This window comes from Salvelinus sp. IW2-2015, linkage group LG20, assembly GCF_002910315.2.
Source record: "Salvelinus sp. IW2-2015 linkage group LG20, ASM291031v2, whole genome shotgun sequence".
NCBI classification, from domain to species: domain Eukaryota; kingdom Metazoa; phylum Chordata; class Actinopteri; order Salmoniformes; family Salmonidae; genus Salvelinus; species Salvelinus sp. IW2-2015.
In genome coordinates, this window is record NC_036860.1 from 27,500,847 (window position 1) to 27,527,876 (window position 27,030).

Consider the following 27,030-nt stretch of genomic DNA (forward strand, 5'->3'; position numbering starts at 1 on the left):
TCGGACAAATCCTCAGAGATTATAACTTCAACTTCCACTGCTATGCTGACGATACCCAGGTCTACATTAACACCAAACTGGAAACAATCTTTGCCCTAGGAAAACTCAGCAGCTGCCTAGAGGACATCAGGGCATTGCTGAAAGAAAACTTCCTCCAGTTGAACAGTAGCAAGACTGAGACTGTGCTTATTGGGACACCCAAATAGGTCACTAGTGCTGGAAACATCTGCCCTACAATCAACGGCCAGGCCATCCCCCTGTCCTCTGTCATCTTCAACGTAGGTGTCAAGTTTGATCCTGTCCTTTGAAGTCCTTCGATGCCCACATAAAACCAATATGTGAAACATAATTTTTCCACCTTAAAAACTTTGTCCGGTTCATGCCATCACTCTCCCCGCTAGATGCAGAGAAACTCATCTACGCCTTCATCTTCTCTAATATGACCAGGACCAAGAAGTCAGATCACATCACTAAAGCATTGACTTCAAAATTCTCATGCTTGTATTTAAAGACTTGAATGGATTGAGCCCCACCCACATCAGCGACCTCATCTCAATCACGAGCTATCTCGCACTCGCACTCTCCTCTCCAGCTACTCTCTACTGCTTCAAGTCCGCAAGACATGTCTCCGAACTATGCGGGACACAGCCTTCTGCTCCCTTGCCCCTTGCCTATGGAATGCTTTCCCTGACCATCTGAGAGCTGGTCCAACACTCAGAACTTTTAAAACGGGCCTTAAAACCTTCTCCCACAGACTATCTTTTTCATAGTCCTAGCCCAAATCTAAAATGTATTTAACACTTAGCCCACTATTGCTATTTTATCTGCTTTGATTTAAATGTATGTCATTTATATGTATACCTTTTCTTTTTAGCTTTGAGATAACTCTGTAATGAAAAGCGGTATACAAATGAAATGTACTATTAATATTATTGTAGTAGTAGTAGTAAAAAATATGGAGAGGAAAAAAAACTTTTTTTTCTGAGGGAGGGACTTTCCAGTGCAAAATGGGCCACTCTATACAGCCAAACGTATTCACACAGGGAGTGGGGAGTCCGAGAGATCTGACAAGGGACGGAGAAGTGCAAATGAGTGCTATTATTAGATGACTTTATCTCCCAGCACCAGCCTTGGAGCAGCTCTCCTGATCTACCGGAGGAGGTAGACAGGGTGGATGTATTTAAGGAGGAGGAGGGGAGGGGATGGGAGGAGGAGAAAAAAAGAATCACACTTGTCTTTTCATACTAGCACTGGCAAGTTCTTAATTGAGGAAAAATGTACTTACTATGACTGTAATATGTGGTTGTCTCACCCAGCTATCTTAAGATGAAACTGTAAATCACTTTGGATAAGAGTGTCTGCTAAATGACTCAAATGTAAATGCAAAAATGAAAGAAGAGAAGAGGAGAAAGGGTGTTACTTGTTTGTGATTGAATTTGAAGATTCACTAGCCTGGAATCTAAACTGATATGCTCTGTTTCACCATTGTTTTACTTTACAATATCAGTCTTAACCTTAACCTGTCCAATCAGCCTCCTCTCAGAAATGATGGTGATATTGGGGTTTAGCGTGAAAACCCTTTGGCCAAATGCTACACCTTTCCAGTTCGTCAAATAATGGACTTCCTGACTCAAGCTTCAAGGAGAGAATAAGCCTCCTTCATAAGGAAGGAGAAATTCATACACGCCAAACCTCTCTCTCTTATTGCATTGCTACAGCAGAACTGTATTACATCAAAACAGTTTGTCTACATGCCTCCAGAAGTCTTTTTCATTGACTGGTTAAACCTGCAATGAGAGCAGACAATAAGAGGGCCTCTTTGGCAAAGGAGAGGGGGAAAAAAGTCAAATTTAAGGTCAGCCATTTTGTGAATACCTATACCCCTGCTATTCTTGTGCCATGAATTCTATGATGACATCCCGGCTTCAGAATTTGTGCTTGTACGGTGGAGTTAGTTGATAGAGTTCGCCATCGATTGCCTGACTCGCACGGTCTTCAGGCGTATTAAACAACTGTCTTTGTTTACTATATCTATTTATTGATTAATTAAAGGTTGCAATAACTTTTAATTTCGCCTTGGCCAGCTGTAGCATTGCTGAGGTAAGACTGGGAGTTTAGTCCGTTAGTCACTTTCTTCACCTTTAATGACATGTATCCTGTGTTGTTGTTTATTTCTGGTGGAACATGCTCATTCCAGTCAAGGTGAGGTCATTGTTGTAACGGCTTTCTTCTGTGGACGAAGGATCGGACCAAAGCGCAGCGTGGTTAGTGTTCCTCATGTTTAATTAAAGCCAATAAACGTGAACACTACAAAATACAAAACAACAAAATGTGAAAAACCGAAACAGTTCTGTCTGGTGCAGACACACGAAGACATGAAGACAACCACCCACAAAACCCAACACAAAACAGGCTACCTAAATATGGTTCCCAATCAGAGACAATGACAATGACTAACACCTGCCTCTGATTGAGAACCATATCAGGCCAAACACAGAAACGGGAAAACTAGACACACCACATAGAATGCCCACTCAGCTCACGTCCTGACCAACACTAAAACAAAGAAAACACAAAAGAACTATGGTCAGAACGTGACAATTGTCAATTATGCTGATTATATTATCAAACGCTAATTGACAATGACTGTTTTTTCCCTTTCAGATAACAGACATACAGTGCCTTCGAAAAGTATTCAGACCTTTTGCCTTTTTCCACATTTTGTTACCTTACAGTCTTATTCTATAATGGATTAAATTAGAGTCCACCTGTAGTGGAAAGGCACTTGTATAAGGTTCCACAGTTGACAGTGCATGTCAGAGAAAAAACCTAGCCAAGAGGTCGAAGGAAGTGTTCGTAGAGCTCCGACACATGATTGTGTCGAGGCACAGATCTGGATAAGGGTACCAACAAAATTCTGCAGCATTGAAGGTCCCCATTGCCTTACCTTCTCACGCCGTTTGCACACACTGTATATAGACTTTTTTTCTATTGTGTTATTGACTGTACGTTTGTTTATTTCATGTGTAACTCTGTTGTTGTTTGTGTTGCACTGCTTTGCTTTATCTTGGCCAAGTCGCAGTTCTCAACTGGCCTACCTGGTTAAATAAAGGTGAAATAAAAAATTTATTAAAAAAAGGTTCCCAAGAACACAGTGGCCTCCATCATTCTTAAATAGAAGATGTTTGGAACCACCAAAACTTTTCCTAGAGCTGGCGCCCGGTCAAACTGAGCAACCGGGGGAGAAGGGCCTTGGTCAGGGAGGTGACAAAGCACCCGATGGTCACTCTGATAGAGCTCTAGAGTTCCTCTGTAGAGATGGGAGAACCTTCCAGAAGGACAACCATCTCTGCGGCACTCCACCAATCAGGCCTTCATGGTAGAATGGTCAGATGGAAGCCACTCCTCAGTAAAAGATTGCTGAGCTATAGTCAATGAACAGGATTCTTACATAAGTATTCCTCTAGTCCAGATAGGATAGCGTAGTGTGCAGTGCGATGGCGATTGCATCGTCTGTGGATCTATTGGAGCTGTAAGGAAATTGAAGTGGGTCTAGGGTGTCAGGTAAGATAGACGTGATATGATCCTTAACTAGCCTTCATGATGACAGAAGTGAGTGCTAAGGGGTGATAGTCACTTAGTTCAGTTACCTTTGCTTTCTTGGGTACAGGAACAATGGTGGACATCTTGAAGCAAGTGGGGACAATCTCCTTCTCCGTGGTCTACGTAAGACATTTAAGCATGATAACCCTCGCAAAGTTGCCGGCCCAGACGGCATCCCTAGCCGCTTCCTCAGAGCATGTGCAGACCAGCTGGCTGGAGTGTTTACGGACATATTCAATCTCTCCCTATCCCAGTCTGCTGTTCCCACATGCTTCAAGAGGGCCACCATTGTTCCTGTTCCCAAGAAAGCTAAGGTAACTGAGCTAAACGACTATCGCCCCGTAGCACTCACTTCTGTCATCATGAAGTGCTTTCAGAGACTAGTCAAGGATCATATCACCTCCACCCTACCTGACACCCTAGACCTACTCCAATTTGCTTACCGCCCCAATAGGTCCACAGACGACGCAATCACACTGCACACTGCCCTAACCCATCTGGATAAGAGGAATACCTATGTAAGAATGCTGTTCATCGATTACGGCTCAGCATTTAACACCAGAGTACCCTCAACTCATTAAGTTCGAGACCCTGGATCTCGACCCCGCCCTGTGCAACTGGGTCCCGGACCTTCTGACGGGCTGCCTCCAGGTGGTGAGGGTAAGAAACAACATCTCCACCCCGCTGATCCTCAACACTGGGGCCCCACAAGGGTGCGTTCTCAGCCCTCTCCTGTACTCCCTGTTCACCCATGACTGCATGGCCATGCACGCCTCTAGCTCAATCATCAAGTTTGCAGACGACACTACAGTGGTAGGCTTGATTACCAGCAACGACGTGACGGCCTACACGGAGGAGGGGAGGGCCCTCGGAGTGTGGTGTCAGGAAAATAACCTCACACTCAACGTCAACAAAACATAGGAGATGATCATGGACTTCAGGAAACAGCAGAGGGAGCACTCCCCTATCCACATCGACGGGACAGTAGTGGAGAAGGTGGAGAGTTTTAAGTTCCTCGGCGTACATATCACGGACAAACTGAAATGGTCTCCCCACACAGACAGCGTGGTGAAGAAGGCGCAACAGCACCTTTTCAACCTCAGGAGGCTGAACAAATGTGGCTTGTCACCAAAAACACTCACTTTTACAGATGCAGAACCGAGAGCATGCTGTCGGGCTGTATCACCGCCTGGTACGGCAACTGCTCCACCCACAACTGTAAGGCTCTCCAGAGGGTAGTGAGGTCTGCACAGCGCATCACCGGGGGGCAACTATCTGCCCTACAGGACACCTACACCACCCGGTGTCACAGGAAGGCCAAAAAGATCATCAAGGAAAACAACCACCCGAGCCACTGCCTGTTCACCCCACTATCATCCAGAAGGCGAGGTCAATACAGGTGCATCAAAGCTGGGACCGAGAGACTGAAAAACAGCTTCTATCTCAAGGCCATCAGACTGTTAAACAGCCATAACTAACATTGAGTGGCTGCCGCCAACATACTGACTCAAATCTCTAGCCACTTTAATAATAAAAAATTGGATGTAATAAATGTATCACTAGTCACTTTAAACAATGCCACTTTATATAATGTTTACATACCCTACATTACTCATCTCATATGTATATACTGTACTCTATACCATCTACTGCATCTTGCCTATGCCGTTCGGCCATCGCTCATCCATATATTTATATGTACATATTCTTATTCATTCCTTTACACTTGTGTGTATAAGGTAGTAGTTGTGAAATTGTTAGATTACTTGTTAGATATTACTGCATGGTCGGAACTAGAAGCACAAGCATTTCGCTACACTCGCATTAACATCTGCTCACCATGTGTATGTGACCAATAAAATTTGATTTGATTTGATATACAGAGGGTAGTGCGATCGGCCCAGTACATCACAGGGGCCAAGCTTCCTGCTATCCAGGACCTATATAATAGGTGGTGTCAGAGGAAAGCCCATAAAATTGTCAGAAACTCCAGTCACTCAAGGTATAGACTGTTTTCTCTGCTACCGCATGGCAAGCAGTACAGGAGCGCTAAGTCTAGGACCAAAAGGCTCCTCAACAGCTTCTACCCCCAAGCCATAAGACTGGTGAACAATTAATCAAATTGACACCAGACCATTTACATTGACCCCCTCCCTCCCTCCCTCCCTCCCTCCCTCCCCTCACCCCCTTCGCCTTCCTTTCCTTCCTTCCTTCCTTCCTTCCTTCCTTCCTTCCTTCCTTCCTTCCTTCCTTCCGTACACTGCTGCTACTTGCTGTTTATTATCTATGCATAGTCACTTCACCCCTACCTACATGTACAAATTGCCTCAACTAACATGTACCTCCGCACACTGACTCGGTACCGGTAACCCCTTTATTGTTATTCTGATTGTGTTACTTTTTCTTATTATGTTTTACTTTAGTCTATTCTGTAAATATTTTCTTAACTCTTCTTGAACTGCACTGTTGGTTAAGGGCTTGTAAGTAAGCATTTCATGCATGTGACAAATAAAGTTTGATTTTATTTTATTTTGATTGGTCAGACCAGCGTTGAATAGACCTTAGCACGGGTACTTTCTGATTGAGTTTCTGCCTATAGGAAGGGAGGAGCAAAATTGAGTCGTGATCAGATTTGCTGAAAGGAGGGCGGGGGAGGGCCTTGCAGGCATTTCGAAAAGCTAAGTGGCAGTTGTCCAATGTTTAACTGGCACGAGTACTACAGTCAATGTGTTGGTAGAACTTAGGTAGCATTTTCCATTAAATTTGCTTAAGGATCAGACACTTTTTTCCAATTTTCGCTTAAAATGACATACCCAAATCGAACTGCCTGTAGCTCAGGACCTGAAGCAAGGATATGCATATTCTTGATACCATTTAAAAGGAAACACATTGAAGTTTATGGAAATGTGAAATGAATGTAGGAGAATATAACACATTAGATCTGGTTAAAGATAATGCAAAGAAAAAAAACATATATTTTTTTTCAATCATCTTTGAAATGCAAGAGAAAGCCCACACTGTATTATTCCAGCTCAGGCGTAATTTAGATTTTGGCCAATAAATGGCAGCAGTGTATGTGTAAAGTTTTAGACTGATTTAATGAACCATTGCATTTCTGTTCAAAATGTTGTATCAAGTCTGCCCAAATGTGCCTAATTGGTTTATTACTACATTTTCAAGTTCATAACTGTGCACTCTCCTCAAACAATTGCATGGTATTATTTCACTGTAATAGCTACTGTAAATTGGACAGTGCAATTAGATTAACAAGAATTCCTGGGAAATGTTCTTGTTACTTACAACCTCATGCTATTCACATTAGTGCCCGCAGGGGGACACCGATCCTCTAGAGGTTAAATCCAAAATGCTGGAGTATAGGTGCAAATTTACACATTTTAGCTTCATTCTCCAAATAGATAGAAAGATGGCACCAACAGATATGTGACCTGATTCAGGAAAGTAGGCATATGTCGCAAGTCACGACTTCACAGGAGAGCTTCTAAGCTATCTGTAAATACGAATACAATTGTTAAATTATGAGCCTTGTTGGTTAACACACAGAAAACGTGAGCAACATTTGCACTAGCTATGATTGGCTGAGATAATGAGTGGGCTGGACATGCCAAGGGAGGAGTACAAATTGGTCTGCCAAAGAATTTCATCAGTCTGTGATGGTAATCCTGTCAAACTTTTTTTAAAGGGTATTGTGTAGTGGAGCTGCATAAATGTGGCTCTCCACTTTCTGGAGGATCAAGCTTTGAAATCGGTGGAATTAAAGTATGATAGCTAAAGAGATGGAGGGAACACCTGTCTCCAGATTACATCTTCAAACTAAGGGCAACCGTGGCATGGCATTCCTGGTCCATGCACAATGATGTATACAGGTAAGATAGTCTAGCATCAGGTAGCTACATTTTTAGATATTACACACTTTCTAATTTTGACAGAAAGTGGTTCAATTTCAAACTAAAGTGTATTGTTTGCTAGCTAGCTAACGTTAGCTGGCTGGCTCCCTAGCTGATGTTATCATTCGTTTCCCAGAGCCGGTTGGTTGGTTAGCTCCCAGCAATGAAAACAAGATGGGTGGGGTTAAGGTGAGGGTGTGGACGATGCTGAATGGGTGTAGACGAAGAAGAGCTCGTCACTAGATAGCAAAACACTTAAAGGCGATTTTCTCAAAAGTGAGTTTACAAGTTGATCAAATTTCAAAGCAGATTTACTTTGTCTTTGTTCCTCAAATGCAGTGTATTATATACCATTATGTAGCTCTGTGTCTCTACTTTTATCTAATGTAAAAACACAGTTTCAAATTTTGCTGCATAAGACCTAATCCAGATGGTGAGTCACATGTCAGCTCTGCTTCTAGCTCCTAAACGACTTTGCAGTATTTTGTTTTATTGTGTATTATTTCTTACATTATTACCTCCAGATTTTTTTTGTGTTATTACATACAGCCGGTAGGAACTTTTGGATATCAGAGCGGCGGTAACTCACCAGCATTACGACCAGGAATACGACTTTCCCGAATTGGATCCTTTGTTCGTACCTCCCAGGGCAATTTAGCTTATTCCAGAGGCTGCTCCAAAACACCACTTGCAGAGAAGAGGTATTTGGAGTGGACTTATAGTCTGACTCAGGAGGCGTGCGCACCATCCACTGCTTCCGAATATATTACTCTCTAATGTTCAGTCTCTGGATAATGAAGTAGAGGATCTCAGGGCGAGGATCTCCTTCCAGAGAGACATCAGGGATTGTAACATACTCTGTTTCTCCCTCCAGGAAGAAGAAAGGCGAGGGTGTATGTTTCATGATTACCTACTCATGGTGTGATTGTGATAACATACAGAAACTCAAGTCCTTTTGTTCACCCGACCTGGAATACCTCACAATCAAATGCCAACGGTATTACCTCCTAAGAGAATTATCTCCGGTTATAGTCACAGCCGTGTATATTCCCTCTCAAGCAGATACCACGATGGCCCTCAAAGAACTACACTGGACTTTATGCAAACTGGAAATCACATATCCTGAGGCCGCATTTATTGTAGCTGGGGATTTTAAGATCAAATGTTTCATATGAGGCGACAGTACAGAATGTCACCTTTTATCTTAGGGTATTTTCATACATATCTGTTTTTTTTGTGTTTTTATTTTTTTATTTTTAAAAATTTTCTCCCCTTTTCTCCCCAATTTTCGTGGTATCCAATCGCTAGTAATTACTATCTTGTCTCATCGCTACAACTCTCGTACAGGCTCGGGAGAGACGAAGGTCGAAAGCCATGCGTCCTCCGAAGCACAACCCAACCAAGCCGCACTGCTTCTTAACACAGCGCGCCTCCAACCCGGAAGCCAGCCGCACCAATGTGTCGGAGGAAACACCGTGCACCYGSCCCCCTYGGTTAGCGCGCACTGYGCCCGGCCCGCCACAGGAGTCGCTGGAGCGCGATGAGACAAGGATATCCCTACCGGCCAAACCCTCCCTAACCCGGACGACGCTATGCCAATTGTGCGTCGCCCCACGGACCTCCCTGTCGCGGCCGGCTGCATACATATCTGTTTTACTGTTTAAAAATGAATGCACTTTATTTATCTAGTTCCCCCATTTGAAGAAGTATTTGGACAAATTCACCTATAGTTTATTAAAGTGTAAAGTAATCAAAGGTTTAGTATTTAGCTCCATATTCCTAGCATGCAATGACCACATCAAGCTTATGGCTCTACAAACTTGTTGGATGCATTTGCAGTTTGTTTTAGTTGTGTTTCAGATTTAATTTGCCCAATATGAACTGAATGATGTATAATGTATTGTGTAATTTTGGAGTCACTTTTATTCTAAATAAAATATATTTCTGAACACTTTTAGATGAATGTGAATGCTACCATGTTTATCGATAATAATGAGTTAATTTTGAATACTGATGAGTAAGAAAGTTACAGAGGAACAAAGATCATACCACCCAAATAATGTTTATCTCCCCTATGTAATGGTGACATGATATTTTGGTGGCATGATCCTTGTGCATCTGTAATTTTCTCACTCATGATTATCCGTAATCATTGTAGCATCCATATTAATGTAGAAGTGTTCAGAAACATATTCTATTCTTATTTACAATAAAAGTGACTCCAAATTGACACAATACATTATTTACCATTCATTTCTCTTGGACACAACATAATCCGAAACACAACCAAAACTGCAAATTCATCCAACAAGTTTGTTGAGTCAGAAGCTTGATGTGGTCATTGTGTGTGAGGAATATGAGACCAAATACTAAAGTTTTGAATAAATGTAATACACTATAAGTGAATTTGTCCATACTAGACACCTTCACATGGGGGGACTAGATAGATGAAGTGCATTCATTTCTAAACAGTAAAATAGATATGTATGAAAATACCCTCAAATACAAGGTGACATTCTGTACTTTCACCTTATATAAAACATTTTATTTCATATACAAAATGATTGAGTATAGAATCAAATTAAACGTTTTAGCTTCAGTGTCCAAATAAATATGTAAGGGAGTGCATCTAAAGTAGGAGTAGGGTTGAGCGATATTATGATAGTATCAGGTGTCAATGATGATTGACAGCTATCTTGATATGACAGATGACCTCTAAACAGTTACAGTTCATTTTTACTTAGTAAGTTAGTCCTAGCTGTAATCAAATCCATGCTTTTCTTCTCCCAGTTAAAAGCAAACTACATTATGACCCCCTGATATTGACACCACTATTGTAAATATGTCTCTGCTTTTACTTTGTTGTCCCAGAGTCCAGCTAGCCTGAAACATGTCCCTGAGCTTGGAACAGCTTCTACATTCCACTGGGCAAAAACTAGTTGAATGAATGTCGTTTCCACGTAATTTCAACCCCAAATATTTTGCGATGAGGTTAAATCAATGTGGAAAACTGATTGGATTTTTAAAAGGCCAATTATTGAAGGCAATTTACTTTTTCTTCACCCAACTTTTAACCTAAATCCAATGACATGGTGAATTTTTTTGTTGATTTCATGTTGAATTCATGTTAGTTGACAACTCAACTGAATGTAAATTAAAACTAGACGTTGAACTGATGTCTTTGCCCAGTGGGATCCAGCTTGGAAATGAATTTGGCATTCATCCTGATGTGAAGTGCACTTACCATTCACAGTGAGGGACACTTCCTTTTCTCCAGCTCCAACTCGGGGGACCACCGCCCGGCATACGTACTTCCCAGCATCATCCTGCCTCACCGCCTTGAGCGTCAGGATGTTGTCATTGCTAAGCACCTGTGGACGGTCACGAAAGGTCAGGTTGGGTTAAAGGTCAAAGGTCAGGCTGGTGATAAAACACTTGTCTCTGAACCCACGGCTGCAGCCGAGTACCATCCAATCCTCATATAAGCCAATCACAATTAACTCTCACCAAAAGGAGAGTGTTGGCAAGCATCTTAAAGTCTGCAAAGCCACTTGAGCCACTGCTTTAATAAACAGTATAAAAGTGTATGATAAAAAGTGTATGATAACACGTGTATGATAACTCAAAAAATTGCCTATATGACAAACTGAAAGCAGTGGACCATCTAAAATATATTATTTTCAACCAATATCATTATGAATGTCAAATCAAAGTTTATTTGTCACGTGCCCTGAAAACAACAGGTACTTACAGTGAAATGCTAACTTACAGGCTCTAACCAATAGTGCAAAAAAGGTATTAGGTGAATAATAGGTAAGTAAAGAAATAAAAACAACAGTAAAAAGACAGTGAAAATAACAGTAGCGAGGCTACATACAGGCAACGGTTAGTCGGGCTGATTGAGGTAGTATGTACATGTAGATATGGTTAAAGTGACTATGCATATATGATGAACAGAGAGTATCAGTAGTGTAAAAGAGGGGTTGGCTGGTGGTGGGTGGCGGGACACAATGCAGATAGCCCGGTTTGTCACGTTCCTGACCTGTTTTCTGTTTAGTTTTGTGTGTTAGTTGGTCAGGACGTGAGTTTGGGTGGGCATTCTATGTTGTCTGTTTCTATGTTGGTTTTGGGTTGCCTGGTATGGCTCTCAATTAGAGGCAGGTGTTTGACGTTTCCTCTGATTGAGAGTCATATTTAGGTAGGCTGTTCACAATGTTTGTTTGTGGGTGGTTGTCTCCTGTGTCTGTGTTTATGTTACACCATACGGGATTGTTTCGGTTTGTTTCGTGCGTTTATGTAGTCTGTTCCTGTGTCAGCGTGCTTCGTGTATATGTAAGTTCGTTTGTTCGGGTCTGTCTACATCGTTTTGTTATTTTGTTAGTTTATTCAAGTATAGTTTGTTTCGTTTTGTCTTGTAAATAAAATTCATCATGTATTCACAACCCGCTGCGCCTTGGTTCGATCACTACTCCTCCTCTTCTTATGAAGAGAGAGAGGAACGCCGTTACAGGTTAGCCAATGTGTGGGGAATGTACAGTATGATGTGTTGAGTGTCTGGGATCTTTTGCAGTTTTTCCATAGGTATTTTCTGTTTTGCATCTCTTAAGATGTCTGGATTTGATCAAAAGTGTTCTGCAAGGTTAAATACAGAAAAAAAGCATATTTGATGCCTATATAGTACATGATATTCACCTCTAGGTGAAGGAAGAATCAAGTTGCATTGGCACAATATACTAATGAAATCACTAACTGCTAGAAAAGAATACAATGGAATAGAATACCGGTAAAATAGAATATAATTGTTAGAATAAAACAGTAGAGGATAGGACAGGATATAATTGAATAGAATACAAAATTGAATAGCATAGAAACAGAACAGAAAAACATACAGTGCCTTAGGAAAGTATTCAGACTTTTTCCACGTTTTGTTACGTTACAGCCTTATTCTAAAATTGATATTGATAGTTATTTTCCTCATCAATCTACACACAACACTCCATAATGACATAGCAAAAACTGTTTTTTAAAAACATTTTTGCAAATGTAAAAAACTTAAATATCACATTTACATAATTATTTAGACCCTTTGCAATGAGAATCAAAATTGAGCTCAGGTGCATCCTGTTTCCATTGATCATCCTTGATATGTTTCTACAACTTGATTGGAGTCCATCTTTGGTAAATTCAATTGAATGGACATGATTTGGAAAGGCACACACCTGTCTATATAAGGTCCCACAGTTGACAGTGCATGTCAGAGCAAAAACCAAGCCATGAGGTCGAAGGAATTGTCCGTAGAGCTCTGAGACATGATAGTGTCGAGGCACAGATCTGGGGAAGGGTACCAGAACATTTCTGCAGCATTAACAGTCCCCAAGACCACAGTGCCGTCCATCATTCTTAAATGGAAGAAGTTTGGAACCACCAAGTCTCTTCCTAGAGCTGAGCAATCGGGGGAGAAGGGCCTTGGTCAGGGAGGACCCGATGGTCTCTCTGGCAGAGCTCCAGAGTTCCTCTCTGGAGATGGGAGAACCTTCCAGAAGTACAACCATCTCTGCAGCATTCCACCAATCAGGCCTTTATGGTAGAGTGGCCAGACGGAAGCCACTCCTCAGTAAAAGACACATGACAGCCAGCTTGGAGTTTGCCAAAAGGCACCTAAAGACTCTGAAACCAAGCTTGGACTCTTTGGACTAAATGCCAAACGTTATGTCTGGAGGAAACCTGGCACCATCCCTATGGTGAAGCATGGTGGTGGCAGCATCATGTTATGGGGATGTTTTTCAGCAGCAGGGACTGGGAGACTAGTCAGGATTGAGGCAAAGATGAATGGAGCAAAGTACAGAGAAATCCTTGATGAAAACTTGCTCCAGAGTGCTCAGGACCTCAGACTGGGGCGAAGGTTCACCTTCCAACAAGACAATTACCCTAAGCACACAGCAAAGACAAGGCAGGAATGACTTCGGAACAAGTCTCTGAATGTCCTTGAGTGGCCAAGCCAGAGCCCGGACTTGAACCCGATTTAATATATCTGGAGAGACCTGAAAATAGCTATGCAGCAACGCTATCCATCCAATCTGACAGAGCTTGAGAGGATCTGCAAATACAGGTGTGCCAAGCTTGTAGCATCATACCCAAGAAGACTCTAGTAATCACTCTGTACTCTGTAATCACTCTGTAATCACTGCCAAATGTGCTTCAACAAAGTACTGAGTAAAGGATCTGAATACTTATGTAAATATGATAGCAAAAATGTCACATTTTTGGGGGGAGCTTTGTCATTATGGGGTATTGTGTGAAGATTGATGAGTAAAAAAAACTATTTAATCAATTTTAGAATAAGGCTGTAACCTAACAAAATTTGGAAAAAGTCAAGGCGTCTGAATACTTTCAGAAGGCATTGTAGAATAGAATATAATACTTCATTGCCCTTAATCCTTATACTACCAACATATTTTACATGCATGGATTACGAACTGGGGTCATTTTGACCCAAGAAGAAACTATTGGGAAAAAGAAACAATCATAGTAAAATATAAACTTAATTCTAATCAAAACAAACACTAAGTTTACAAAACTATGATTCACCTGGTCAGTGTATGTCATGGAAATATCAGGTTTCCTAATGTTTTGTACACTCAGTGTAATTAGACATGTACATTATGTTATCTGAGATATTTGTTTTACCAAAACAGACCAAACAGACCATAGCAAAAGTACAGTTAATTTGCATATTCTGTCAAAAGATAATGTAAATTTCCCCTTAAATAATGTGCAGCTTTTTTCCAAGGTACAATTCACACTAATAATAAATAGCAGATTTACCATCACTTTATTGTAGTGTCATTTAGTTTTTAGAATTTTTGAAATAAATATGAATTTAAAAATGGGTGGTACACCAACATTTGAAATATACTTAATTTTACTGACAAAAAGTAATTAACCAATTGATCCTGAGACAGCTACCAAAAATATGGCTTAATTTTCTTTATTTACTTTACTTTTTCATTTACCCCACTGCCAGCATCGCTACTAGTGACACAATGGGAGTGGTAGGATCTATGGCAGGATGCTCCAAAAAGCATTCCCAAATCCTCAAAGTCACTTCAAACCAAATGTTACAGCAAACAAAGAAACCTAAGTTGCACATATAGAATATTGGAGGGCATTATAGGAATTCTGGTATTTATATAACATCTGCAGTAGAATAACTATTTTTTTTCGGGGGAATACACACCACTACAGTATGTGTACATTCAGAGAGTAGCTGGTTTCTGTCTTACAGTTCTACCAAGTATTCATACCACTGACAGACTTTCATGAGCTGTTTTGACTGCAACTAAGCATATATCTAAGGTATTTTATATATTGTACACAGTCATAGTTATAGCCAGTTATAACCATAGACGAGTACACCAGGTGCTCCATCTCTGCAGGTGATCTGTCTATCAGGTCAAGGTCACTGCAACGGGTACACCTCCACCCTCTGATTATATGTACAACTCTCCAGAGAAACCTGGATTCAAATAAACACTTTAGATTCGCCCTAGAATAACTACTTTTCGGAAAATACAGATTTTTCTATCCACAAAAATAATGTTATTTTGGTTTTGTACGCAGTCAGACTTTACATGGTATAGAAAAGTAAAATCTTAGTTTAGTACATGGGGAACTATATCTCTGCAGGTGATCTTTCTATCTGGTCAAAATCACTGATTCAGGTTCCCCTCCACCTTCTGGTGGTATGGATAAATTGTTATTATGTCTCCAGAGAAACATAGATTCAAATAAAGAGTCAGATCTATCAAATTACAATAGACGAAATTAAGTGTTTTTGTCTGGTGTCAAAATGACCCCGAAGGAGCAGATTTAAAAAAAAGTCCATATTGATACAGAAACACCAAACAATAATTTATATTTATTAAGAACAAGATGATTGGCAAAGTCTTGTGCAATGATAAAAATATGTGCCTCTGGGCTCAAAGTACCCGAGTCGGTAGTATGAGGGTTAAGAGGGAATGGGTCTTGCACAATAAGTAACTGGAAATACAAGCATAATAAAAAGGATGATGGTGATTACAATGCCTACCACTCCAGAGCCACGTTTCATCCACACAATGGTGAGGGAGGGGTTTCCTGTCCAGGCACAGTTGAAGATAGCATCTGATCCCTGGTCCACCTGTAGAGACTGTGGCTCAGCAGCCATTCTGGGCCCATCTGGAACCACAGGAACAGAAATGGTTACACTTGATTTGGATAATCATCTGTAGATGATCTACAGATCCTTAAGCTCCAGTATCAGCAAACAAATAATTGCAACTCTGTTGATACACAACAACTTGCTGGGGTTAGGGTAAGGGCTAGGGTTGAGTGTATGATTAGCGTGAGGGGAAGGGTAAGGTTGGGGTTAGGTCTAGGGTTAGGGTAAGGATTAAGGTTAGAGCGAGGGTTTATTTGATAGTTAGTTGAAATGTTGTTGACAGTTAGTTAACATCTACAAACCTTCTATTTGGGACTATCCATGTAGTGGTAGATGTGATTCGTAGTGCCTGTAGCTAGCTAGTTTTGGTTCCTTGGTCTGTTTGCTTGGGGACTACTCACAGTAGTGTGTGTGTGTGTGTGTGTGTGTGTGTGTGTGTGTGTGTGTGTGTGTGTGTGTGTGTGTGTGTGTGTGTGTGTGTGTGTGTGTGTGTGTGTGCGTGCTTGCTTGCACATGTTGCTTGCGGATTACTACTCACAGTAGACATCCACGTTCCTGCTGATGTTGGTGCTGCCCAGCGCATTGGTGACCTCACAGGAGACGGGCTCTGTGAAGAACGAGTGGTCCACGATGACCTCATAGGTGTCACCTGACACCTCTCTGATGATGCTGCCCCCTTTGGCCCATCTGAATATACAACAGAGTAGGTTGAAGTTAGACCTAGATGCTGATCTTGGGTCAGTTTTGCATTTTCCCCACTAATGGTTAATTAGGATTAGGGGAGGGGAAGCTGATCCTAGATCTGTACCTGAAGCTGCCTCTGGATGCTGATCTTCGGTCGGTTTTGCATTTCCTCACTTATGATTAAAGGGGCAATCTGGCTGTTGCTACATCCATTTTTGGATTTATAAATTAATGATACTGTATGTACCCATTGATTCTTGAAGAATATTACTTATAAATGCCTCATGAGATTTTATACCCCATCTGAACCCAAAATACACAATGTTCGTAAACAAAGTAAACGTAAGCAAACACCGGATAGCCTCCAAACATGGCTCAAACTATAATGTTGATATTATGGATGGTCAGTCCTTGCATCCATAGCTCTGTATATGCATTTAAGAGTGGTTACATTAATCCAGCCCATACCTCATCTTCGGGGAAGATCTTTTCAGCATCTATGGTCAACTTCACTGTCTTTCCTGTTGTGACCACTCTGGCAGGAAGTTTAGGATCAGATCTAGGATCAGCTTTCCCTCCCCCAATCCTACCCTTAAAGGGGAAATCCACAGTTGAAAAAATAACAAAGGGTTTCCCCCTGCTGTTTCGGTAAAAAGCTGAGGTAAGGAACTGGAGAAATGTAAGCATTCTTAAATTCATAGACGGTTATGATTTGGTGGGGGAGGAGAAGCTGATCTTAGATTTGTACCTAGGGGCCACTTCAGCCCAGAGTGGTTACAACTGGGAAGAGGGAAGACAACGTGGGCTATGAAATCCAACCAGCAGCCCCCTTGGAGGTGGACATGAAAGACCAGTGGCTGTGTCACAAATGGCACACAATTCCCTGCATAGTACACTACTTTTGACCAGGGCACATAGGGAATGGCGTGCTATTTGGGACTCAGCCAGTTAAAACGTGTTGCATTCGAGTGCAATTTACTCCGGTGTTCTGCGCTTCGCCAAGCATAGTGAAACAACAAAAGAAAAGGTGGCTTTTGTTTTGTTTCGGTGCATTGCTTTTATCTCTTCTTCGTTTGAGCATATTCATGTGCTGCTTGTTGTCAACAAAGGGAGTGCTTGAGGAGGGCTTTACAATATAGGTTTTCTCATTTTGTCTCTGTCGTTCACACGCTTTGATGCCGAAGTCATTATAACGAAGTATAAATAAATTGGCTGTGCGAAGGACCTTGCCCGGCACATGCATATCTCACCGCAGTACCAGTAATAGGTAGATCAAGCACCTGAACAAACAAACTATTGTTTACAATGACAGATGGGGGGGGGGGGGGTTTAAGTAAAGAATACACAGAACCCAGTTTTGAATAAATGCGATGAACAATTATGTAGGCTAGGCTATACATCGGGACAAAACATAACTTTAGGATTCGGAGTGAAAAGAGCGACAAATCATACATAATTAACTAGGACGAACATATTTGAAAATAAAATGTGTTGTTGTATTTTAACAATGCACTGTTTGTTGTGTGTAATGCTATGTTAGAAAAGATGTTCTGGTTATAGATGTCAACATTTAGATAATGAGATTATGAACAGGCAGAACATTTTTTGTGAATACAGACAACACAGACATATACTACCTTCGAATTCTTGTCAAAACCAAATACATACATTCACGAAAAGTCCTGTTTTCATTTTCTCATGTGTGTTATGTTCAATTGCTGTAAATCTACGACTATGTCACAAATGGCACCCTATTCCCTATATAGTGCACTACATTTGACCAGAGCCTTATGGGCCCTGGTCAAATGTATTGCACTACATAGGGAATAGGGTACCATTTGGGAAGCAGACTGTATGTACTGTTGTAGAACACACCATTCACTTTCGATGCACCATCCAGGCCCGCGTTGACATTCCCTTCCAGAAACATTTCTCAATTGTGGAATGTCCATTTTAAAGTTTCATCTAGCATTCAAATCAAAGATACAGGTAACTGCCAAATTAAAGGAAACACCAACATGAACTCTTAATAGAGCGTTGGGCCACCATGAGACAGAACAACTTCAATGCACCTTGGTATAGAACTCTACTGGGGGGATTCGACAGCTTCAATGCACCGTGTCTGGAAATCTATTGGAGGGATGAAAAACTATTCTTCAACCAGAAATTCCATCATTTGGTGTTTTGTTGATGGTGGTTAAAAACGCTGTCTCCGGCACCGCTCCAGAATCTCCCATAAGAGTTCAATTGGGTTGAGATCTGGTGACTGACGGCCACGGCATATGGTTTACATCATTTTCAAACTCATCAAACCATTAATTGAACACTCCTTCCCTGTGGATGGGGACATTGTCATCCCATAGCCATGGCAGCTAAAATAATGGCCTGCCCAGCATTTTTATACCCAAAGCATGATGGGATATTAATTGCTTAATTAACTCAGGAACCACACCTGTGTGGAAACACCTGCCATAAATATACTTTGTATCCCACATTTACTCAAGTGTTTTCAATATTTAGGTAGTTACCTGTTGATCGGGTGTACACAGGATGCGACCCAAATGACACCCTATTTCCAATATAGCGCACAACATTTGACTGGAGCCCAATAGGTTTCCCAATGGGCCCTGGTCAAAAGTAATGCACAATAGAGGGGATCGGATGCCATTTGGGACGAACCCACAGAAGCAATGCAATCCGTACAAGCTAGACACCAGATGCCATATGACGGTCTGCCATTTTGCGAAAGATATTTCATCACAGCGTTGAAAGGGATCGTGACCGCATTGAAGGGGATCAAAGTAAAACAAATCGCCTATGAGTCAGAAGATATTTTACTGCCTTACCATGGCACTCGAAAAACACAGCTTGAAAATGGCAAAGACGAACTCCGAAAGGGTGATGCTGTCTGCTGTCAATGTTTCTTCAATATCCCTTCTCAATATGCTCTCTCTCAAGCCTCTGAATGTCAGATTCGGAACAGATCAGAGCTACATGTCTGACGCCCATCCTTTCCCAGTCACTTCTGAATTATTCAGTAACGATCGTATATATGAGCACCGCTTTTGAACATGTAAACCCACATAACTGTATGCACGAAGGAATCCATTTAGCTTTTTTGAGTTTTTGAAGTGCTATTCATGTTTTCTATGATCTTCTGCTGTACAATTCGAATGCAGGGTGTCGCGCACAGACACAGACACACTCACGCATGTATACACACACTCTCCTCCCAGAGGAACCCTGTTGCATAAAACAACAACAATCAAATTAGTTCATGTCGATACACATAGAGAGCGATTTGTGTTCAAATCACCCACCTTCTCATCAAACAGCTGACAAGCCGAGCTAAATCTGCACAATTGAGTCTTTTCATCAGACACCTCAGAAGTGTCAAATTAGGAACCACAAATTGCCCTGCGACAAAAACAACAGCAGCAGTGACACCAACACCAGAAACCCCCGTGAGGATAAGAAGCGTACTTTATTTGCAAGCGAAACCATCTCATTCCCCTTCCCTGCCCCACTTTATCCTCTCTCTCTCTATCTCACTTTCTCTGCAGCTTTATTATAAACAAAAAGTTGCTAATGGAGTTAGGCTCCCGGACCCCCCCCCCCCCCCCCCCTTCACCTCTGTGCTGTCATTCAACCAGATGGCCTGCATCTCTCACAAAATGGACCATCCACTCCCCAGAGTTTATTTATCTTTTTGTAAGGTGATCTCATCTCCCTCCTTCATGTTTTTCTCTTCCCCCAATTGAGCTTGAATGAAAGACCACCTGGGCTACAGCTCAAATTGCACCCTATTCCCTAGATATTGCACAACTTTTGACCAGGGCCCATATGGTTCTGGTCAAACAAAGTGCACTATATAGAGAAAGGGTGCCATTATGGACGCAATCTGAAGTATTAGATATTCATCTCCAAACCGTTAGGTCTCTCCACGCTTCCAAACCATCATACTTTCTCTGAGTAAAAGGTCTGGAGTGTCTGAGATAAGAGATACCTCCCTATTCCTATCCCTCCTTATCCCCTACATCCAGATTCCAAGCCCAACCTCATAGCATCGACAGCTTCCTGCTCCGACCTCTCAGGCATCGGAAGAACACTCCTCATTTCACAAGGAAAATGGTAGCTCTCTGGTGATCAATAGCCAAGCATTGGCTAAAGCCCTAATCGCACAGGACTTGTATTACTAGAGAAGGTTGTGTATGTAATTATTCCCAAACTGCCCCCTGTAATTTGTTCTTTTTTTTCAATAAATTGACTGTTATGACGGAAGCCTGGATGTTTTTATTCTAGACATGAAGATTTTTCAACATGTCCAGGCAATAACAGGCTTCACTGGTAACTCGAGCTTGGCTTCCAAGTTTATAAACCATACCAAACCATCTTTGGTATAGTGTTGACGTAATATTTTGATTGAGGAAGTGTGATCATAATCATTAGGATATTTTAGCGATCCGCAGTGGAAGACGTCCTAAATGCCCCCCAGTCTGCAGATGTGAGGTAAACAGCACTTGAGATGTGTTTTTAGGCTATGGATGAGAAAGTGAACTTGTCATTTCCAAAAGTTTAGCTCAGTTGTAATGCCGCTTTGCGATCTAACAGCAAGGGTTGCATTAAATAGGCACAATGTTTTTTTACTGATGCATTTGGCAATGTTCAATTCATTGGCACAAAACGTATAAACAAAAGCATTCACTGTGAATGTTGATACATGTAGGCCATTCATATATAGGCTATGCGCAGCGCATAATTTTATCGAATTAGTTATTGCTTTCTTGCTCAAACCGTGAGCAACACAACATTTTTTTTAAATTACTTCGATTTGCACGGGAAGTTTTTTTCCGGCTGGAATTATTACTCTCCTGCTTTGTAGAAATAACCGACATGGCCGATTCGGATGGGACTTAAATTACGGATGTGGTGATTTGTGCTCATGCACATAATTACATAACCCTATCTCCCCCAGTAAAACTAATCCCATGCAAATAGGGCATTAAGAAGGCAGCGAGAAACGAGCCTGTCTGTGTGCAGCTTTAAGGCATGTAGCCTAGTGATTAGAACATTGGGCCAGTAACCGAAAGGTTGCTGGACTGAATCCCGAGTTGACAAGGTAAAAATCTGTCGTTCTGCCCCTGAGCAAGTCAGTTAACCCACTGTTCCCTGTGCGCTGAATATGTCGATTAAGTCAGCCCCCGCAACTCTCCGATTCAGAAGGGTTGGGTTAAATGTGGAAGCCACATTTCAGTTGAATGCATTCAGTTATACAACTGACTAGGTATTTCCCTTGAAAGAGAATAGATAGTAGTGATGTGTACAAAATGGCACCCTATTCCCTGTTTTAGTGCACTACGTTTGACCAGAGCCCTATGGGTTTCCTTGTGGGCCCTGGTCAAAAGTAGTGCATTAAATAGGGTGCCATTTAGTACAGAGCCAGAGGAGTAGAGAGGATTCTTGCATCAAGTCAGGGCCCTACTCTTTCTTCTACAGTAGATTCCCATTCTCTCCTCTCTCTCCTGGGTTGGGAGGGCTGTGGACTTCTGCTTGTGTGAACAATCCCACACTCTCTCTGTCCATTTCCTCACGATGCTGGGAAAGGTTCTTCTATCTCTACAGTCACAGTGCTAACTGTCCTTCATAGCTCTTATTTAGGTTACTGCCTATACCTGGAAAAGGGGGATACCTAGTCAGTTGTAGAACTGAAATGTGTCTTCTGCATTTAGTCCAACCCCTCTGAATCAGAGAGGTGCGGGGGGCTGCCATAATCAACATCCACGGCGCCCGGAGAACCATGGGTTAAATGCCTTGCTCAGGAGCAGAACAACAGATTTTTACCTTGTCAGATCAGGGATTTGATCCAGCAACCTTTCAGTTACTGGCCCAATGCGCTAACCACTAGGCTACCTGAGCACAGTGATAAGGTGCCTATTGTTGGAACTACTTCAGAGGTGTACAATAACTTTTCCAACTGTTCGGTTGCCTAAAATGAATGCCCTTACCGTTAAGTAAGTACCGTTCATATACACACTGGAGCAAATCCCAATTTACTAAGTCAAATGCATTACCGGCAAAAAGGGGACGTCCTAAGGACATTAGGCGACGTTAACACAAGGTCCCTTTTAGGGTTTGGGCGAGACGTTATCTCAATGACCTTTGAAAACGTTCTAGGAACATTAAAACATGACGTTATACTCAACACCATAAATTGACTTTCAGTATAGGCCTCAGTTTGGTCGCAGTATAAAGTCATAAAAAAGGTATTTTGATGACCACTAAGGAACATTACAAATAGGTTTCTTTTTGGTTCTGATAGGACTTTGTAGTTGGGACATTCAATGACTGCAAGGGGATGTTTCAGACAGGTCCTATCCTCGAAACAATAAATGTGTCACAAAATGGTCACCTAAGGTTGTCAAGACATTGTGTCATGTTCCTGTGGAGGTTTGGTTTAGTTCCCGGTTTGTTCATGGTCCATGACACAACGTCCAGAGAACGTCCTAAAATCGTTCTTGGGGACGTCCCGGGAACAAACCGGGAACAAGACAAAACCTCGACAGGAACATAAAACAGCATCCTGAGCACTATGTTTCGGGGACATCGTAACTATTCATTTTTGTTTGCAGGGTTGATGTCAATGGGAGACTTATGTTGCATTCGTAATCATGTGGAAGGTGGGAATTTACCCGTTTTTAAGTCGGAAATTGTCACGCCCTGACCATAGTAAGCTGTTTTTGGTTGGTTGGGGCTTGATAGTGACTTGGGTGTGTCATCTAGGTGTTTTTGTATTTCTATGGTGGCCTGATATGGTTCCCAATCAGAGGCAGCTGTTTATCGTTGTCTCTGATTGGGGATCATATTTAGGTAGCCATTTCCTCATTTGTGTTTGTGGGATCTTGACAATGTGTAGTTGCCTGTCAGCACTAGTTTGTATAGATTCAAAAGGGAGAATTATAAGTAAAAGTACAGCTATCACGCTTGTATTGTGTTCAAAAACCATATTAATAGATTGCTTTTTATAAATAATGTTTTGTTGTTGCATTTGACTGCCGAAAATGCTGTTATCTACGTAATTTCCTTTGTAGGTGACGTTAGAGGTCAGCATTAGTGAAACGTTTTTTTATGTAGAAATGTATGTACGCATTGATTCTTGAAGAATATAACTTATAAATGCATCATGAGATTAGTTTAACTATCGTACCCTATCAGAACGCAAAATATAAGCTTGATTTACTCCAATGTAAACACTGTATAGCATATATAACATGGTTAAAGCTATAATTTTGATGTCATGGATGGTCAGTCCTTGCACCCATAGCTCTGTTTCTGAATTTGAGAGCAGTAACATTTCTCCAGCCCCATCCCTTAGCTTTTTGCAAAAACACAGTACACTTATTTATTTAAGGGGAAGGACTTTCAATTTGGCTAGGATTTTCTTGAAAATGGACTTTGGTCAAAAATATGTGTGTGCTTGTCTTCAAGGAAGTTCAGTATTTCAGTACGGCTGCCCCTATCTCTCACAGTGATTTTTAGCTGACGTTTTTAAATGGCTGTTTAAAACAAACCAAATAATGGATTAAAGTTTCTCCTGGCCCATAGACTAAATTCATTATATAACACAGGAAAATCATGCTGGTCTCCTCAGCGTGAGTTTTTTTTATGCGTGTGATGTCAGAATGCGCTCACTGTTCCAAAATGTGATTGTTACGCAACAGGACAGTTAACACGTGCTGCCTGCAAACCAAGGCAAATTGCCTGCTAATTATCTATAAACTATGTTTAATCTTGTCAATTTCAAGTTATTTTCAAACAACAGTTTGAAATGAGGTGCGTTCAGCCTCCTCATTAATTCAAGTAGTTGTCGCCCATTTCACTGTTGCAGACAATTTACGTATGAGGCATGTTATGCAAATGTAAGATTAGGATTTGCTAGATGAGCCGGACAAATTTCTCTCTTCGGTGAGAGCCCAATGAGTGGTTCCTCAGGTCATGTATGCAGACATTTTCTCGACTCAGAATAGAACATGCTAAACTTTTTCCCGCTGGCGCCTGCATTGCTTTCATTGTTGTTTTCCTTATGTTGTTTAAGGATGAATATCATGCTTGGGTCCAGGAATCATGCGGGCCATGGGAAAATGAAAATGAAATAGGAACTGTGATATTCACGGCACGGCATGGCACTGTCATGCAGTGCAAAAGCGCCATAAGAGCTTTGCACACCTGGATTATACAATATTTGCAAGTTATATACAGCTGAAGTCAGAAGTTTACATACACTTACAGTTGAAGTCGGAAGTTTAAAAACACAATGACTCCAGGTTGTCATTAAAACTTGTTTTTCAACCACTCCACACATTTCTTGTTAACAAACTATAGTTTTGGCAAGTCTGTTAGGACATCTACTTTGTGCATGACAAGTAATTCTTCCAAAAATTGTTTACAGACAGATTATTTCACTCATAATTCACTGTATCACAATTCCAGTGGCTCAGAAGTTTACATACACTAACTATGGAAATTCAAAAGGAATCAGCCAAGACCCCCACAAGTCTGGTTCATCCTTGGGAGCAATTTCCAAATGCCTGAAGGTACCACGTTCATCTGTACAAACAATAGTACGCATGTATAAACACCATGGGACTATGTAGCTGTCATACCGCTCAGGAAGGAGACGCGTTCTGTCTCCTAGAGATGAACGTACTTTGGAGCAAAAAGTGCAAATCAATCCCAGAACAACAGCAAAGGACCTTGTGAAGATGCTGGAGGAAACGGGTACAAAAGTGTTTTAATGACTCCAACCTAAGTGTATGTAAACTTCCGAATTCAACTGTATGTATGTGTTTATGTATTGAGCGTGTGCATTCCTTTGTAACCACGCAAGGTACTGATTTCAGAACAATTACGTTATACTCAATTGTGCTTATATAAAGTAATCTATTAGTTCTGTAAAAACAATGCTAATGGCGTCAGCGACCTATTCGCTTCTTTGAAGCTGCCCTCATCATGACCATTGGCCTGTGTACACAGTGGCTTGCAAAAGTATTCAACCCCCTTGGCATTTTTCCTATTTTGTTGCCTAACAACCTGGAATTAAAATGGATTCTTTGGGGGTTTGTATCATTTGATTTACACAGCATGCCTACCACTTTGAAGATGCAAAATATTTTTTCTTGTCAAACAAACAAGACATAAGACCAAAAAAATTTAAACTTGAAAATGCGTAAGTACTCAACCCCCCAAAGTCAATACTTTGTAAAGCCACCTTTTGCAGCAATTAAAGCTGCAAGTCTTTAAGTCCACCTCTTTAAGGAATACCTAGGATAGGATAAAGTAATCCTTCTAAACCCCCCCCCCCCTTAAAAGAGTTAGATGCACTATTGTAAAGTGGTTGTTCCACTGGATATCATAAGGTGAATGCACCAATTTGTAAGTCGCTCTGGATAAGAGCGTCTGCTAAATGACTTAAATGTAATATAAATGTAAGTCTCTTGGGGTATGTCTCTATTAGCTTGGTACATCTAGCCACTGGGATTTTTGTCCATTCTTCAAGGCAAAACTGCTCCAGCTCCTTCAAGTTGGATGGGTTTCGCTGGTGTACAGCAAACTTTAAGTCATACCACAGATTCTCAATTGGATTGAGGTCTGGACTTTGACTAAGCCATTCCAAGATATTTAAATGTTTCCCCTTAAACCACTCAAGTGTTGTTTTAGCAGTATGCTTAGGGTCATTGTCCTGCTGGAAGGTGAACCTCCGTCCCAGTCTCAAATCTCTGTAAAACTGAAACAGGTTTCCCTCAAGATTTCCCTGTATTTTGCGCCATCCATCATTCCTTAAATTCTGACCAGTTTCCCAGTCCTTGCCGATGAAAAACATCCCCATTGCTGCCGCCACCATGCTTCACTGTGGGGATGGGGTTCTTGGGGTGATGAGAGGTGTTGGGTTTGCGCCAGACATAGCGTTTTCCTTGATGACTAAAAGGCTACATTTTAATCTCATCTGACCAGAGTACTTTCTTCCATATGTATGGGAAGTGTCCCACATGCTTTTTGGCAAACACCAAACGTGTTTGCTTATTTTTTTCTTTTAGCATCGGCTTTTTTTCTGGCCTGTGGGGTGTATGGCTTACAGTGGTCCTATGGATAGATACTCCAATCTTCACTGTGGAGCTTTGCAGCTTCTTCAGGGTTATCTTTGGTCTCTTTGTTGCCTCTCTGATTAATGCTCTCCTTGCCTGGTCAGTGAGTTTTGGTGGGCGGCCCTCTCTTGGCAGGTTTGTTGTGGTGCCATATTCTTGCCATTTTTTTATAATGGATTTAATGGTGCTCCGTGGGATGTTCAAAGTTTCTGATATTTTCTTATAACCCAATCCTGAACTATACGTCTCCACAACTTGGTCTTCATGGTGTCACTTGCTTAGTTGTGTTGCAGACTCTGGGACCTTTCAGAACAGGTGTATATATTTATAGCCAGCAGCATACCACCCTGCATTCCACTGCTGGCTTGCTTCTGCTGCTAAGCAGGGTTGGTCCTGGTCAGTCCCTGGATGGGAGACCAGATGCTGCTGGAAGTGGTGTTGGAGGGCCAGTGGGAAACACTCTTTCCTCTGGTCTAAAAAATATTCCAAACCTAGGGTG

At 41.5% G+C, this 27,030-nt stretch overlaps 1 protein-coding gene across 1 annotated transcript in view; it reads right to left on the bottom strand.

Annotated features, from left to right (window-relative positions):
- LOC111981964 (kin of IRRE-like protein 3) overlaps positions 1-27,030 on the bottom strand; it is a 308,738-nt gene that overhangs the window by 26,283 nt on the left and 255,425 nt on the right. Inside the window, exons 7-9 of the mRNA XM_024013468.2 lie at positions 16,247-16,395; positions 15,598-15,725; positions 10,753-10,879 (exon numbers count right to left, since the gene is read on the bottom strand). Coding sequence (XP_023869236.1) covers positions 10,753-10,879; positions 15,598-15,725; positions 16,247-16,395 — 404 coding nt within the window. The remainder of the gene's footprint in view (positions 1-10,752; positions 10,880-15,597; positions 15,726-16,246; positions 16,396-27,030) is intronic.